This window comes from Cetorhinus maximus, chromosome 3, assembly GCF_964194155.1.
Source record: "Cetorhinus maximus chromosome 3, sCetMax3.hap1.1, whole genome shotgun sequence".
Lineage (NCBI taxonomy): Eukaryota > Metazoa > Chordata > Chondrichthyes > Lamniformes > Cetorhinidae > Cetorhinus > Cetorhinus maximus.
This window is the reverse complement of record NC_135881.1, coordinates 194,128,513-194,145,441: the sequence shown is the minus strand read 5'-3', so window position 1 is coordinate 194,145,441 and position 16,929 is coordinate 194,128,513. Positions and strand designations below refer to the sequence as shown.

The window sequence follows — 16,929 nt, the reverse complement described above, 5'->3', positions numbered from 1 at the left end:
TTGTATTAAATTAGTATGGGTCTAAAATGACAATTATTTTAAAAAGACCATAAACATAGATTTCCATGCATTTGCTGACGTTTCCATTATTTCTTGTCCTCAGGTCTTGTACGTTAAGTTTGCAAGTGTAGAATTGGCCCTTTGCCATTCACAATAGTGAATAGGAGTTTCATGCCATATTTTCAAACAAAATTTTATTTGATGACACGTCTGTGAATTGATAAAGGTGCTATAGAAATACAAGTTGTTGTTGCATATAGTTTAAATGCTTTCCTGACATTTTTGACAAATCTGCCGTAGTGTTTTATTTAACATTAGACACAAACTTGGATATGAAGCAAAACCAAAATTCCAAGATATGGATGGAACAAATTTCAGGATAACCAGCAAATATTTAATGAAAAATTTTATATTTTGTAAACTAACCAATAATATATACATATTGTAACTGTTTAGAACATGTACAATTTGCAAAGCTGTACAAATAAGAACACTGAAAAAAATCATTGAAAATATACTCTATAGACCTGCATATAACTTTTTACAATCACAACATTGGTCTTTTCCTCTCATTGTATCCTCAGCCATTTGTAAGCAACTACAGAGCCCGCTTTATGAATGGGTTACCTCATCTCAATAAACCAGATACAAGTTTTTGATGAATTTTTGTGTTGAGCAAGGTGAGGGATGTCTATGTTGGAGAATGGAACTTCACGGGCATGAAGATCAAGCTAGGTGGTACCAATACAGGGGCAAATGCACAGTAAAGCTACTTTTATTCTGCCTTAACAAGGGGTCTCAATTCCAATTCATCCTCTATTACACCAAAAAAGATCTCCATTTCCAAAAGCAACCCCAAGGGTTCTCCAGATTATTAATCTTGTTACAATGATGGTGAACTTGGTATTCTGTGCATCTGCGTGGAATTTAAAGGTTTCTAGAGAAGAAAGTCCATTAAAAAGCAGAAATTTTGCTGGGTGCAAACTCACCGGCTAATGGGTTATCAATCTAATCTCTTTTAGGCATCTATACTCTTGTCCAGCTTTTTTTTTTGTTTATGGAGCCTTGTGATCCTGTGTGCCTAACAACAGAGACTACACTTCAAAATAATCATTGTATGTAAAGGAATTTAGAATGGTCTGAGAATGTGATAAGCCAATACCTCCTAGGTAATATCAAGGGAAAACATAGGACATTGCCAGCATTAAGGTGCACCTTTGACTTTGTTTCTTCTGTGTATCTTTAGGCAAAAAGCTCACGACGGTTTAGTGACATATATGAATAGCAAAAACTCAATTACTTGTCTATCTTCATGAGTCCAGTAAAATATTCATCTTTCTTCACTGATGTGCTAATTAGACAAGAGTTCAATTGGTCTCCAGCTGTTAACTACTGTGACACCAGAGGGTCCCTCAAAGAAATGGAATGGATTGCCAAAGTTTGGTTGCGGTCCTTTGTTCTTACTCCTAAACTTTTCTCTTCAATTTTCTACCTTTTTAGAAAGATTATGCTCGAGATGAAATTGGCAAGGGGGGTGCTGACAGAAATAACATGATTGCAGTTGTACATCAGTTTCCTTTCTCTTGCTGGTTGATATTTCTTTCACAGCATTACTTCCTACTGTTAGATAGACCAAAACCAATAGAACTGTCTTTGTTAAATGGGGGGTTTGTTGGGGTGGGGGGGGGGGGGGGGGGGGGGGGCGGGGAAGAGAGCCCATTGCAATAAAGCCCCTATTCTTTACTTGGACAGGGACTGTCTTCTGGCTTGCTGAAAGAGCAATACGTTTAGCCTTTTCCGTAGCCAAGATCCTTCATGAGTTTTGTAGGTGCATTTCTTAGGTGCATTGGGACAGGAGGCAACGGGCCTTTGTGGTTCCTCAGAGACTCTTTAACAGCTTCATATGCCATGTAAACCTCAACAGACTTTGGTGCTCTAGACAGGTATGTTACACATTGTGCTAAAATAACCTGCAAGATAAGAGAGAAAAGCCATTAGTCACTTGTAAATTTACCAATCACCATTCTATAAATTGAGCTATAACTCAACAAAGATTGCGAAACAAAACAGGAGAATTGGCCACTTTCCTTCTTAAGATGATTTATTGGCCATGTGTTCTTCTGTTCTGCATCCTTCTAGAAAGTATATTAAGTATCAATCTTCTGTTCTTTAAATGATAGGAAACATTTAATGCAATTTCTTGATGAGCTCATCAATATTTTTACTGATTAGAGTATCCTTGTTGACATGTTATGATGTTGTCCATCTACAGTTGCCTATCAATTGCTTCCTACAACAGTGACTACACTAGATGTAGTTGGGACATCCTGAGATCATGAAAGATGCAATATATATGCAAGCCTTTTCTTTCTTTTACAGGAAGACTGATTGAGGTTGTAAGAATTGTACTATCCTGATGCATTCCTCACACTCTTACTACTATAGGAACATAGGAATATTGGAAACTGGGAATATCCTACTCCAGCATTCAATTAGATCATTGTTGATCTGCAGCTCAAAAACATTTTCCCACCTTTGTTCCATATCCCTTAATACCCTCGTCTAATAAAAAATGATTAATCTCAATTTGGAAAACTCCAACTGGCACAGCATCTACAGCCTTCTAGGAGAGAGTTCCAGATTTCCACTGCACCTTGTGTGAAAAAAATGTTTTTTGATTTCATCCCTGAATGGTCTCGGTCTAATTTTATGTCCCCCTTTGTCTTGGTACACAACTCTCTATCCTTTCAACCACGTCATTAACAAATATGGTGAAAAGCTGAGGCCCCCAGAAGAGAGATATTCACACTACTTGTCACATCCCGCCATTCAGAGTGCCTGGCACTTATCACCACTTTCTCTCCTACCTCCCAGCTGATTTCCAAATCAAGTAAAAAGACTCCCTCCAATTTTGTGAACTCTCACTTTTGCTAATAATTTCTTGTGCAGAAATCTATTGCAAACCTTCTGGAGGTCCCGATAGACAACATCCACAGACACTTCCTGATCTACCATCTCAAAAGAAATTCAACTGGATGAAGTAAGGCGTGACATAGCCTGAACAAACTCATCCGGTCTCTGATCAGCTCAGATTATCTATTCCTAATAACAGATTCTAGTCACTTTCCTACAACGGACGTTAATTTATCAGGACTTTCATTATCTGTTCTCTGTGCGATGCTTCTTAAACAGCGGAGTGAAATTGGCACATTTCCAATCTGATGACACAAGAATGAATCTTACGAATCGAGAAAGCTTTGAAAGATTATGACTAATCCTTCTGCATTAACAATCATCATGTCATTAAAAAAGGTACCCAACTCTGTTAATTATGAGCCCTAACTTTCTACGGTGAGATTAATGGGCACTTAAAGTGCAACTACAACAAGTTCTTTAAAAGTAACAGGAAAGCAAAGGGCAACATGCCATTTGTGTGAAGCAAACAGTGGAATGGTGTAAATCGACTAGCAAGTTCTGGAGGTTCGTACCTCATGGAGCATTTCTTCGCCCCCCCCCCAGACTCACTGGCCTACTTGTGCATTAATAACAGCGTGCGCTGTTAACATGCCACTAATTTTTCAGGAAGATTTGAGCCATTATGTAAGAAACTTAAAATAATATAAAATGCACTCAACTGAATCGTTACATTTTCTTAACGAGAATTAAAACCATATTGCAAAGAGTATCCCTCCTGAATAATGAGCGAAATGTTTTCCTTGTATACACATTATTTGTCAGTTAAGGAGGATCGAGGTGGAAAGTCTAGCCTACAACATGACTGGAACTCGCTGACCGGCTGCAGGCGGCTGAATTTTGCAGTTGTTCCTGATTCTGCTGGGACCATTCTTTTCTTTTTGCTTATGCAGCCATATCCCAGTGTGGGAATACACAGTTTTATTCAGGGGTCAGGTCTGAAGGAGGTCCTCAGCAGCCCCAGGAATCACCTGCAAAGTTAAACTACTTTCCCTGTTGAAGGGCGCTGCTATAAAATCTCTTGTAAGGGATTGCGAAAATTTATTAAACAGAGATTTAGTTAAAACAAGTCCACGTGATTCAAGATATTCATCTTCCCCCTATCCCATAAGATTTATACTTGTGCAATCGATGAGGCCAAAACCCAAAATTGGGCTCTGCACGAAACATCAGCTTCGGGCATATTGGGAACTAGTACGGTACAATGTCCTAAAGCCACCAGTTATCTTGCTCTAAATAGTGATACTAAACATTGCAGAAGTAACCTAGTAGCAGCACTACTCAGAATTCAAGTAACTGCATGAAACTTTTTGCATCTATTAACAATTTGCAATTTGAGGGTGGAACAGAATCTGGCAGAGGGCTTATTAAAATCATAAAAGAATGGAATTTCAAAAGGTGAAAAATAGTTATTGTAATCCAGATATAAATACACAGACAAGAATAAAATATTAAAATACCTCGCATTCAGGCATTCCTATAAAATGGCATCCTTGGTAAGCAGATACCGCCTGGGTCAAAGCCAAAGGGTCTGCTAGTCCTATAAAAGATCAACAAGCAACAGCTGAGTTTAGCATACGGTCTTTCAGAAATTATAACTACTAAATACTCGTATATTTATACAAGCCAGTTATACTGCAGAGTTTGAAGTAAAGATGGTTTCAGTGTCTGAAGCCTTCATTTCACTACTACTATTCTGTAAAGGTTTTCGAATGTGTACTGAAATTAGAACCAGTCAGCAAAAACTTTACTTGACAGAAATCATGGATCCACTGTGAAAATAAAATAAAAATGCCAAAAGAAACACCACTCTACCAAAATATTGGAAGCTAAACGTGTCTTTATGCAAACATTCAGACTAAGGTGTTTGCAAAAAGTCCATACCATAGGATACATGAACTACATCTGACTCATAAGCCCTAGCAACCTGGTCCATGAAACAGAGACAACTCTGTTTTGCTTGAGTTTATATTTTTTAAACATAGTTTAGTCTATTTGAATATTGTACAGGCTTGCAAAGGGCAGCTCTTAGAGTTGATAAATTGGTGGGCAATTCTGAAACCAGGGAGAGAATTTTGCCCCTGTTGGGGGGGTTGTGCGGGGCCGGGCGTGGACTCGATTGGGTCCACGCCGTCATTTTATGTGGGCGGGCCAATTAAGGCCTGCCCAACATGACACGCGTCCGGAAGTGCTGAGCGCTCCCTGTGCGGGCAGGGGGGAGCGGAGTTGCCTGAGTCGGGAGTGCCTCAGGGAGATAAGTTTTAAGTTTCAATAAAGAAAAAAAATAAATTTAAGACATGTCCCCTCATGTCTCAGTGTCACATGAGCTGGGACATGTCAATGAACTTTAATGAAAAAATGTATTTAACTTATAAACCCTTCACGAAACCTCATCCCGCCCGTGGATGAGGGTCCATGAAAAATGCGAAGGCCGCCTGGGCTCTTTGCCTGCCCACCAACCTTAAGGTTGGACGGGCAGCTTTCTCAATAGGTTTAATTAGTTAATTAATGGCCTTAACAGGCCTTTGACAGTTCGGCCGACGCACGCCCGACATCACCCAGCATCATTTTGCGCCTCGGCGAGTGTGCCCGCCCCTGCTCACCGAACTGAAAATTCTCCTCCAGAACACTATGATCTATAAATATTCCCAGCTAGATATATACAAACGAATGGGAACTTTGATTTAAACTTATTTGTAATTGATGAAGTTCTATTGTGTGCATTAAAACAGCAAAAAAAAAGGAAAGAACGTTTGGATAATCCTGCTGTATCAGAAGCTCCTTGCACATAGGAGAGAATGATGGTGCAATCAAATCATTGCTCTTTTTCTTAATATTTGTTCCTGGGATGTTGCAGCAATTATTACCCATTCCAGCATGCTGAAGGTTTTGAGAATCATGCAAATAGTTGAACTAGACTTGCATCAAATCTCTCTCCCTTTCACAAAAGCTTGATTGGAACTCAAGTCAGTCATTAGTGGGTTAGTTCCACTGCGGCCTTATAAGGGTGCACTGTCAATTCCTGGGGCAGCACAGGACCTCCCTCAGGCCTAGCCCCTGGAAGTACTGCCCAGCCCCACACTGGGAAATGGCTGCAAGGACAAAAAAAGGTGCATAATCCAGGCGGAACCAGGATCCGTCTCATACTCTAGCCACCAGAAACCAATCTGCAAGCTCCACTGGGGTCTGGGCTCCAATTGCAAACCCGTCCTTGTTAGCTAGCAAATAATGTGTATATATAAAGGACAAAACATTTCACTCAATATTTAGAAGAGGAGGTACTTTTTACAATATTATTTTAGTTCTCTTTAGGAAAATTAGTTTATCAATTTTACTCATTCATTTAATTATGTTCTGCTGAGTGCATTTTATATTATTTTGCATTTTAACATGGGTCATATTTTTTCTGGAAAAATATTGCATGTTTAATATGCAAACCAGTTATTAATGTGCAAGTAGGATAGCAAGCTTGAGGGTGAAGAGATACACGAGATGTGAATCTCCAGAACTTGCTACTTGATTTATGCTGCTCCACTGTGCTTCACAAAAGCATTTCGCCTTTGGCTTTCCTGCTATTGTAAATAAGTTACTGGATTTGCAGATCGAGTGTCTGTTAAACTCACTGCAAGAGGTCAGAGCTCATAATTAATATTGTACCTTTTTAATTACATAATTTTTAATGCATTGCTGATCACAGAATTGTTACGGTGTAGGAGGCGGCTAATCGGCCCATCGTGTCTGAGCATTTTAACTTAGTGCTAATCCTCTGCCTTTTCCCCGTAACCCTGCACATTGGATGATTACCTAAATAGAAACAATTCCTTCTTAAATGCCTCGATTGACCCTGCCTCCACCACACTTCCAGGCAGTGCATTCCAAATCCTAATTGCTCGCTGTGAAAAAAACTTTCTCACCTCACATTTGCTTCTGTTGCAAAAGATTATAAAACTGTGCCCTCCGGTTCTTGATCTGTTTACGAGTGGGAACAGTTTCTCCCTATGTACAGTGTCCAGACCCCTCATGATTTTGAAAACTTCTATCCAGTCTCCTCTTAGCATTCTCCTCTCCAAGGAAAACAGTCCCAACTTCTCCAATCTTTCCTCATACCTTAAGTGTCTCATCCCTGGAACCATTCTCATAAATCTCTTCTGAACTCTCTCCAATGCGTTCGCATCCTTCCTATAGTGTGGCGCCCAGAACTGTACACAATACTCCAACTGAGGTCTAACCAGTGTCTTATATAAATTCATTCCAGTGCCTTATCAACTAAGCACCGACAGCTTATCCAATACGTCCTCCTCTTCTCCGCACTGCACTTCATCTGCCACCTATCTTCCCACTCCACCAATGTGTCAACGTCCTTTTGAAGTTCTACACTGTCCTCCTCACCATTTACAGTTCTCCTAAGTTTTGTGTTGTCCGCAAACTTTGAAATTGTCCCCTGCACACCAGGATCTAGATCATTTATATATGTCAGGAAAAGCAAAGGTCCCAATACCGACCCCTAGGGAACTCCACTACAAACTTTCTTCCAGCCCGAAAAATACCCATGAACCATTATTCTCGGTTTCCTCAGCCAATTTTGTTTCCACGTCACTACCGTCCCTTTTATTCCATGACCTAAAACTTGCCTCACAAGTCAGTTGTGTGGCACTGTATCGAACGCCTTTTGGAAGTCCATATACACCACGCCTTGCCCTCATCAACCATCTCTGTTATCTCTTCAAAAAGCTCCAGCAAGTTAGTTAGACACAATTTTCCCTTAATAAATCCATGCTGACTCTTCCGAATCAATCCACATTTTTCCATGTGATTAATAATTCTATTCCGAATAATTGTTTCTAGAAGTTTCCCCACCACCGAAGTTAAACTGACTGGTCTGTAAATGCAGGGCAAATCTTTACCCCATTTTTCAAACAAGGGCATAATGTTTGCACTTCTCCAGTCCTCCGGCACCTCCCCCGAATCCAGGAAACATTGAAAGATTATTGCCAGTGCCTCTGCAATTTCCACTCTCATTTCCTTCAATACTCTTGGAGCATCTCATCTGGTCCCAGTGCCTTATCAACTAAGCACTGACAGCTTATCCAATACCTCCTCCTTATCAATTTTAAACCATTCTAGTGACTGAGTTTCCTCCTCTGTCACCATGGCCTGGGCAACATCTGCCTCCTAGGTAAAGACAGATGCAAAGTATTCATTTAACACCTCAGCTATGCCTGTGTGTGTAAATCCCTTTTTGGTCCCTAATAGGCCCTACTGCTCTTTTTACCACCCTTTTACCATTGATGTGCTTATAGAATACTTTTGGATTTCCTTTTATGTTAGCTGCCAATCTTTTATCATAATCCCTCTTTGCTTCTCGTATTTGCTTTTTCACATCCCTTCTGAACCTTCTGTCTTTAGCTTGGTTCTCGATTGTATTTGCTACCTGACAACTGTCGTAAGCACACTTTTTCTTTGTTAACTTAATTTCTATCTCCTCTGTCATTCAGGGAGCTCTGGATTTGTTTGTCCTACCCTTCCCTTTTGAGGGAATATACCTTGACTGTGCCCAAACCATCTTCTCTTTGAAGGTAGCCCATTGTTCAGCTACTGATTTTCCCGCCAACCTTAGGTTCTAGTCTATCCAGCCCAGCTCCGTTCTTGCCCCATTGAAGTCTGCTCTCCGCCAGTTGATTTATTCTTACTCTAGATTGAGCAATGTCATTTTCCACCGTCATCCTAAAACTTATGATACAATGATCACTGCCCCCTATATGTTCTCCCACTGTCACTTGATCTACTTGGCCTACCTCATGCCCAAAAACCAGGTCTATCACTGCCTTTCTTGTTGGACTGGACACAGACTGCTGTAGGAAATTCTCCATCTGCCTGCTTGCCCCTAACTTGCGGTATGGCCATTTCTCTGAATGTAGCTCCCTGCCTCACAGATGCAACTCAGTGACTCCAGCCGCTGCTCAAGCTCGGAAACGCGGAGCTCAAGCTTGTGTAGCCAGCAACACTTCCTGCACATGGGCTCGTCTGGGTCACGAGAAGTGTCCACAGCTCCCCATATGCCACAGTACAGGCATTCTGCTTGGCTGAGCTGTCCTACCATGCCTTAACCGTAAACCTTTAAATCACTTAACTTAAACTTTAGATACTTTTACTTACTTTAACCTTACTCTTGTACTATTAACTATAAACTGGAGATAAGTAGAAATTCTTCGCCCTTACTCACAAACAAGCTTCCTCTCCTGTGCCTATAAATTCTTACTTTTCCTTGCTTGTTTAGAAATTTACGTTTCTGTACTCACGCTGTTTTCAATCTCCCGACTGTGTTTCCACTTGCGTTGTTTTATCTCCCGCCCGCTTGCGGTTTCATCTCCCGCCCGCTTGCGGTTTCATCTCCCGCCCGCTTGCGGTTTCATCTCCCGCCCGCTTGCGGTTTCATCTCCCGCCCGCTTGCGGTTTCATCTCCCGCCCGCTTGCGGTTTCATCTCCCGCCCGCTTGCGGTTTCATCTCCCGCCCGCTTGCGGTTTCATCTCCCGCCCGCTTGCGGTTTCATCTCCCGCCCGCTTGCGGTTTCATCTCCCGCCCGCTTGCGGTTTCATCTCCCGCCCGCTTGCGGTTTCATCTCCCGCCCGCTTGCGGTTTCATCTCCCGCCCGCTTGCGGTTTCATCTCCCGCCCGCTTGCGGTTTCATCTCCCGCCCGCTTGCGGTTTCATCTCCCGCCCGCTTGCGGTTTCATCTCCCGCCCGCTTGCGGTTTCATCTCCCGCCCGCTTGCGGTTTCATCTCCCGCCCGCTTGCGGTTTCATCTCCCGCCCGCTTGCGGTTTCATCTCCCGACCTCTCGCTCACCTCTCTTCCCCAAAGTCTCACTGTTTTGACCTCTCTGTCCCGGAGTTTCACTGTTTAACCTCTCTCTCCCGAAGTCTTGCTGTTTTAACCTCTCTCTCTCTCGGAGTTTCCCTGCTTTAACCTCTCTCTCCCGAAGTCTCGCTGTTTTTTCTGGCCCTGAAGGGCAACAATTTAAACTGCGGAATCTCATTCCTTCACGTAGCAAATTGTAGTTAGAGATTTGAAAAACAATTTGTTTTCTTACTTTTATTTTGTCTTGTTTTTTTTGTTTCTCTCAATCTAATCTATCCTTCCCTCTCCATTTCTCTTTCTATACCTGCTTTGACTCTAATTCACCCTTTTTCCTTCTCTGTTCCTGTTGCTTTCTCAGTCCATGAATGTCATGGTTAATGAGAGAGGCCACTAAGCCCATGTTTAAAAGGTTCCAAAAGCTCTGTGACCAGCTCAAAATTTCAGCAAGTCGTGGGACACAAAATCTTTGAGCTGAGGAGTGGTGGCATAAGTCTAACTAGCAATATACACCCTGAGATATTCCACTCTGGCAAGATTTGCCAGAAAAATTGCAATGACATTTTTAAATTTTATGCAATAAGTTGAGAGTTTAGTTGCAAATGGTACCGGGTGATAGCAAAAATCTGAACTTCACAACAAAGAGAAGCTCTTAAGCTTGTGTCCTTTCGGTCCTGCAACTAATCATTGTTCTTTCCAGTCTCTTTCCAACCATTACCAAAAATCAAAGACTTGGAGTAGCTGGAAGAAATATTCAACAGTGCTATTCTGAAGCCTTACCTACATCTTCACTGGCAAACCTCACCAGTCTCCGTGCTACATACAGTGGATCCTCACCACCTTCTAGCATCCTTGCCAGCCAATAGAGAGCAGACTTCTCATCAGAGGCTCGCATGGTCTTGTGCAGTGCTGATATGCAATTATAATGTTCCTCACCTGAGAATGAAACAAGTATTCCATGATGATTGATCAACAGACTGTTATATTACGATACCTCCAATGATATTGTTCAGTCCAGTATCTGGGGTGTGGTTTCTTCAAGCACTAGTGTATATGACGCAGTAATTTGGGCATCTAGCCAATATATCACATTGTTGACTTGAGGTAAAATGCTTATATGCTTCACTGAGGTTATATGGTGCAATTCCTCACAAATGCATTTATGATACTAGTGATTTAAAAAAAAAATCTGTTCATGCTACAAGCAACTTTGTTCTTCCTCCCCAAAACCTAATTCACAGTAATTTACATTACATGTGTTTTTTTGCCCCACTTTCCAGTGCATTACAATGTTTAAGATGATTCAATAGGGTATTTACTTGTTTATTCTTCCCTCCTTTACCAGAATCATTTTCTACCAGTTATTTACTTGATTAAGAGATTTTTACTCATGATATTTCCCATAATTGATTTTTAGTTCTTATGGAAGTTATAGGCTCCACACTATAGGAAACATGTTGAGGCAGTAAAGAGCGTACAGGACATATTCACTAGGATGCTGCCCGGTTATAAGGAAATGGAAATACCAGGAAGGATTTGAATATTTGGGACTGTTTTCATTGTAATTTAAAATTCTCACCCACATCTTTGTGCCTTCATCTCTTAATGCCCTCACTTCTCCCCCATCTCTATAACCTCTTCAGATCTAAAACCTCCTGCTGAACTATCCTTCTTCCGACTTTGCTCTTTTGCCTGTTCCCACTCCCTTCAACTGTTCAGGCCCACATTCTGGAATTCCCTCCCTAAAACCCTCTACCTTCTTCCCCTCTTCCAAGGCTCTCCTTTAAAACCCATCTCAGACTAAGCTTTTTGGTGACCTCTCCTAATATCCTCTTTAGCTCGGTGTCCATTTTTGAGTGATTATGCCTCTGACATTGTTTGACACGTTTTTCTCCCTTAGAAGGCACTACATAAATGTAATTGTTTCTGCTTGGCTATACACACATCCTAAAATACAAAATCTTTTTTAAGAATATATATTTATTCTGCATCTTTGCAATCCCGTGTTGGCCCACAGCTGCATGTGTCAATTTCTCTTTCCAGCTAGCTCATTCCTCACTTTTCTAAAATATACTCTATTCCAAAATAGTACCCTTATCTTTGTTCTAATCTTTTTCCTTTGGACCTTTAAAGAATCATATCATGATCACCATAACAAAGGTTCATGCCCACGTTTATTTCACCTATCTGACCTGTTTTGTTACTCATAACTAGATTTGCAACCTTCAACACCTCTTTGTCCTTTTGTCTATAACATCTTTTGGCTACCTCCACCTATCACTGGCCCTCTATCCAGCTCTACTTGTCCCACCCCCACCCCCCTTAAACTAGTTTATATTTCACCTCTTTTCTATTTTTCCTTAGTTCTGTTGAAGTGTCATACGGACTCGAAACGTTAACTGTGTTCCTCTCCGCAGATGCTGTCAGACCTGCTGAGTTTTTCCAGGTATTTTTATTTTTGTTTTGGATTTCCAGCATCCGCAGTTTTTTGCTTTTATCTTAGATTGGCAATGCCTCTTGAAGATACAGACATATGCTTGAGGATGGAGTCCAACAAACAATTTTGGAATTCCATTCCTTTTTCTCCCATTTGCTTCTTTCCTGTCCCAATGGGCCAAATCCCAGGCCCCAAAATGAGCAGGAGGTTTCCTTTCAGGTGTTTCTACCATTAAATGACTAATTTTATAAGCACATTTAGTTATTTATTTCTAACATTTGTGTATTTTTATTTTAAAAATTCGCTGCAAAATAAAATTTATTTTAAAGGTGGCCTGTGTGAAGAAGAAAAGTGTCGTTGATAACATCTTGACCAAAACTGAGAATCATGAGATTTTGTGGCAATTGCTGATTCTCAGTTGGTGCTGTGGAAAATTATTGGAGGGATTTGTTTGCTCGATTGGGTTTGGGAGAGTAGCACAGTCAAACAAGATCTTGTGTCCACCGTACTGATGTCAGTAGATAGTTACCAGGAGCAGGAATCTTTACTTTTCATTGATAATTTTGCTTGACCAAATGAGACTGCAAGCAAGAAATCTGTTTTGCAGAAAGGCTTAAAGTTATATATTACCAGCATGAACTGAGAATTCAAAAGCAAAAATACTGCAGGTGCTGGAAATCTGAAACGAAAACAGAAAATGCTAGAAATACTTAGCTGGCCAGGCAACATCTGTGGCGAGAAATCTCCTGTGAAGGGTTCCACTAAAAGGTCACAGGCCTGAAATGATAACTTTGTTTCTCGCTCCGCAGCTGCTCCCTGACCTGCCGAGTGTTTCCAGAAACTTCTACGTTGAATCAAAAATTATCTTCGGAATAAAGGGTTTTAGTTTACCGAGAAGTGTGCTCACTCCACTGTATAGATAATTTACCTGCTCGATCATACAGTATGTGAGATCTTTGGAGTCCTTCTTTTATATGCATTTCCTTAATTACAATCTTCTTTGATGGGGTATTTTTCTGTAAATTATTGTTCTGGGCCTTTTTTGTTTCTGCAACTTTTGCTTGAATCGCAAGATGAAGTCCGTTTAATGCAGTCCTCGCGTCACCATCACATAGGTAGGCAATGCTGCGTATTGCTTCTGGTTCAATAGAAATGTGCAACCTGTAATACAAAAGCTGAAACTGAAGCCACTTGATCCTACTCTTGCTACACACAGGTTTTTCAGAAGGATGACGAACCAAACTCCAGTGACTGCCGATGGAAAGTATGTATGAATCAGCACTGAGCGAATAAAGAAGCTGGTTCACCAGCAACACTGCGTCAAGGATAAATTACCCGTCAACACTTGCAGTTTGAGGAGTAGTGCAAGAGGATCACCGCCATCTCTGAAATCTCATTAGAGTTTGCATCTTCAGGAAAGGAGAACAGCAGATGACTTGAGATAAATTACAATGTTTTAAATATAAGCATAAACTAAATAGGTGTCAAGTACAGCTACATTCAGAGTGTAATGAACGTTACTCAAATTTAAACATGTTCATAAAGGAGGTTCAGGTAGTCTCAACTATGTGACAATGAAAGGCACAGCAATTTAGAATGCAACTGCGACAAAGCATTTTTGTACACAACAATCAATGCATTACTTTGCAAACAGCAAAAAAATAAACGATTCATTCCATCAATTAACCATCCTACAGTGGCGCTTGTCTCCAGAATATAAAAGCAATGTCCTGAATTAACTTTCCTGAAAACAAAAGTTGGAATTTTAATTGGAGTCATAAATTAAATATTTATAATCAAGCTGTAAATTAACTATTATCTATTGATTAGAATTGCCCATTTAATAAAACACACCATTTTGTTTTAGAAAAGGTAATTCAAAGGAAGCTCTATAAAAATAGATTAAAATTAAAGGATGATGTAGCACACTAATACTCTTTACTGTATGTATTCTGACATTGGTCAATGAAACAGAGCACTCTGTACATCACACAATGATTAGATGCACATCACTGAATGCAATTGCTAACCTGAAACTGGTATTTGCAGTGTAATGCCACCATTAATCTATCTAGCTATAGGTACCATATTTATTTTCCTTGGATAGCTAAAATGTGGACATTTTTTATATTTTATATGACAGAAGGTGAAGTTTTTGGTTCTGCTAAACAGAAAGAGACCCTCTTAAATGGCACACCCCTTAATCTTCATTCATCTAGTTGAGCTGGGACTGAACTTCAAAGCAAAAGCATATGGCAAAGCAAAAGCATTTGGCATAATTTCACAACAGCATGATTTTTCACTCAGTATCGATGGTTTCCCTTTCTATATCATATTTCAATCACTATTCTTCAATCTCCTTTTCTTCTTTAAGCAATTCCTTAAGCAAGATACATTTGTGTACAGAATCCTTTTCCTCACCACTTGCTGCTCTGAAAGTGGCTTCTTGTTGATTATAGAGTTCCACTGGCACCAGTCACTTCCAGTGTCTTGCCCAAGTGGATGTTATTCATGTGTAAGCCACAGCACCGAGTGCAGTCAGAAAACTGAGGACCAGTTTACAGAGATAATTAACGAGGAACAAAATTTTGAAGTTTAATGGGAATGAGCAGACGAGGGAGAACTGTAAATTCAAGCAACTGTCAAAAAAAACAAAGCAGAGGGAAATAAGAGAAATAAGATAATAAAGGGACAGTAACAAAGTGCCATTTATGCATATTAGGGGCAAGAGGAGGATGCATAGGGATAGTGAGCTATTTATAAGCGGCAGGGGAATAGCAGTGCTTAAGAAGTGACAGGGTTAATAAATCAGATTGTGACTATTTTTAACAACTGAAACAAGGAGGGAAAGACAAAAGTGATGCCCAAGTCGAAAGGGAGAATTAAAGAAGAGAGCAGCTTAGAAACCCTTAGAATCAAGATACAAGATTAATGTAAGTCATTTAGAACAGAGGGCAAAAGTTACTTCTCTTATCAGAGTTTCAGGGTTGAGGAAGAAATTATGTCAGTGTTCAAGATGCAATAGGTCAATGGTGAAAAATGGTGCAGGTTTTAGACAAATTAGCATACTTTGGCTAATAAAAAAATGGATGACAATATGCATTCTATAAATGAAATTAGCTTGATCTAGCATATTCGGATAGGTTTTATATTGAAGACAGGTTGCTAAGGGAACAATAAGCCATACGTCTGGATTGGCTAGATGGAATTGAGATGAAGTAAAGAGAAGAAAGAGGAATTTGTAAAGTCAGAATCATAGGTATTTATCCCTCGTCAGGCGCACATGATCGGTGGGCCCGGGAGTGGACGGGAAACAGGCCCCCGACCGTGTTTCCACGCTGGCTGGCCAATTAAGGTCCACCCAGTATGAAATGCGTCTTCTGAATGGTCGAGAAAGGCTGGGCGGGGGCCTATCGGACGCCGGGTCCTACGGCAGCCCGGCGAGCGCTTTAAAACTGGCAAAGGCACCTCCAGGGGAGAATCATTAGAGTCGGTCCGGAGACTGGAACAATGGCCTCACCAGTGACAGATGAAGTCAGTTTGGAGGGCCGGTCAGTGGGGCACTCGTCCCCCCAGTTTCTCCGATGATTGCCTCGTGGTCCTCGTGGAGGAGATCGGTGTCAGGCATGGCAGGGCTGGCAGGAGGATGGCACTGCACCAGACCAAAAAAACTTGGGAGGAGTTGGCAGCCGAGTTCAGCAACCACAACGATGGGTGCAGTGCTGCAAAAGGTTCAACCACCTGCTGCGCTTGGCAAGGGTGAGTACCGTGTTGGCATACATCAGTGTGGAGAAGTGTTAAGGGTTGGCTGTCCCCACCGTGGAGCTCAAGGGTGTTAGAGTTTGAGAGCCAACTGTCAACGAGGCCAGAGCTGGCCAAGGGGTGAGCCCTGGCTGCTTGGCCCAAGTGCCTTGCGGCTCGAGGTCCATGACTTGGATGTGCCGTGCAAGGTGGGGTTGGTCAGGCTACAATGGTACTGCAGGTAGATGGTGGACTAATCAATGCTCCTCTGTCCTTTCAGGAGAAGAGGAGCCATAACAACATCAAGAGTCAAGGACACGCGGAGGCTCCCCCAAACCTCCTAATCATGACGAGGTACGAAAAGAATGCATTGGAGCTGGAGAGCCGCCACCCACCTCGGTCAACCAGTTGTGGAGAGGCAGGGGTCTCTGACGAAGGTAAGAGTGCTGTACACAGGAGTGAGTGTTGGATTGTGCAAACATTCTTGTGTAGTCTCATTATTAATAGAAACCTCAACCTGGAGTCCCCAATGATCATTGAAAGAAGATGGCACCATGATGCAGTTATCCATTGTCTCACCAGGGGGCCTGGCATGCACAGTGACAGTGTGATGACTTAAACTAGTGACATGTCGTTGTTCTCCCTTAGATTCGCCAGCTTGTACACAAATGCAGGATCCTGAAGAGCCATCCTAGACGCCAGAGGACACCAGGCTTCAGATGCAACTGCGTCACACCCACTCTCTGAACCAGGCATCAGCACAGCACCTTGGTGGTTGTTAGATCGTCGGCTAGAATGTCTATGCATGGTAGTGAGGGCACTTCACATTCACTTGGGGAGCAGGTGAAAGTAGAGAGTGCCCAGGATGCCAGCAGTCGGAGGACTGCTGAAGACCACGACGATGCTGAGTCGAAGGCAAATGA

The 16,929-nt window shown here is 41.6% G+C and overlaps 1 protein-coding gene across 1 annotated transcript in view; it reads right to left on the bottom strand.

Annotated features, from left to right (window-relative positions):
• Nucleotides 1-391: 391 nt before the first annotated feature.
• Nucleotides 392-16,929, bottom strand: part of wrnip1 (WRN helicase interacting protein 1) — a 54,259-nt gene continuing 37,721 nt past the window's right edge. The window contains exons 4-8 of the mRNA XM_078539499.1: nucleotides 13,194-13,426; nucleotides 10,609-10,764; nucleotides 4,434-4,513; nucleotides 1,714-1,970; nucleotides 392-1,677 (exon numbers count right to left, since the gene is read on the bottom strand). Coding sequence (XP_078395625.1) covers nucleotides 1,788-1,970; nucleotides 4,434-4,513; nucleotides 10,609-10,764; nucleotides 13,194-13,426 — 652 coding nt within the window. The 3' untranslated portion in view covers nucleotides 392-1,677; nucleotides 1,714-1,787. The remainder of the gene's footprint in view (nucleotides 1,678-1,713; nucleotides 1,971-4,433; nucleotides 4,514-10,608; nucleotides 10,765-13,193; nucleotides 13,427-16,929) is intronic.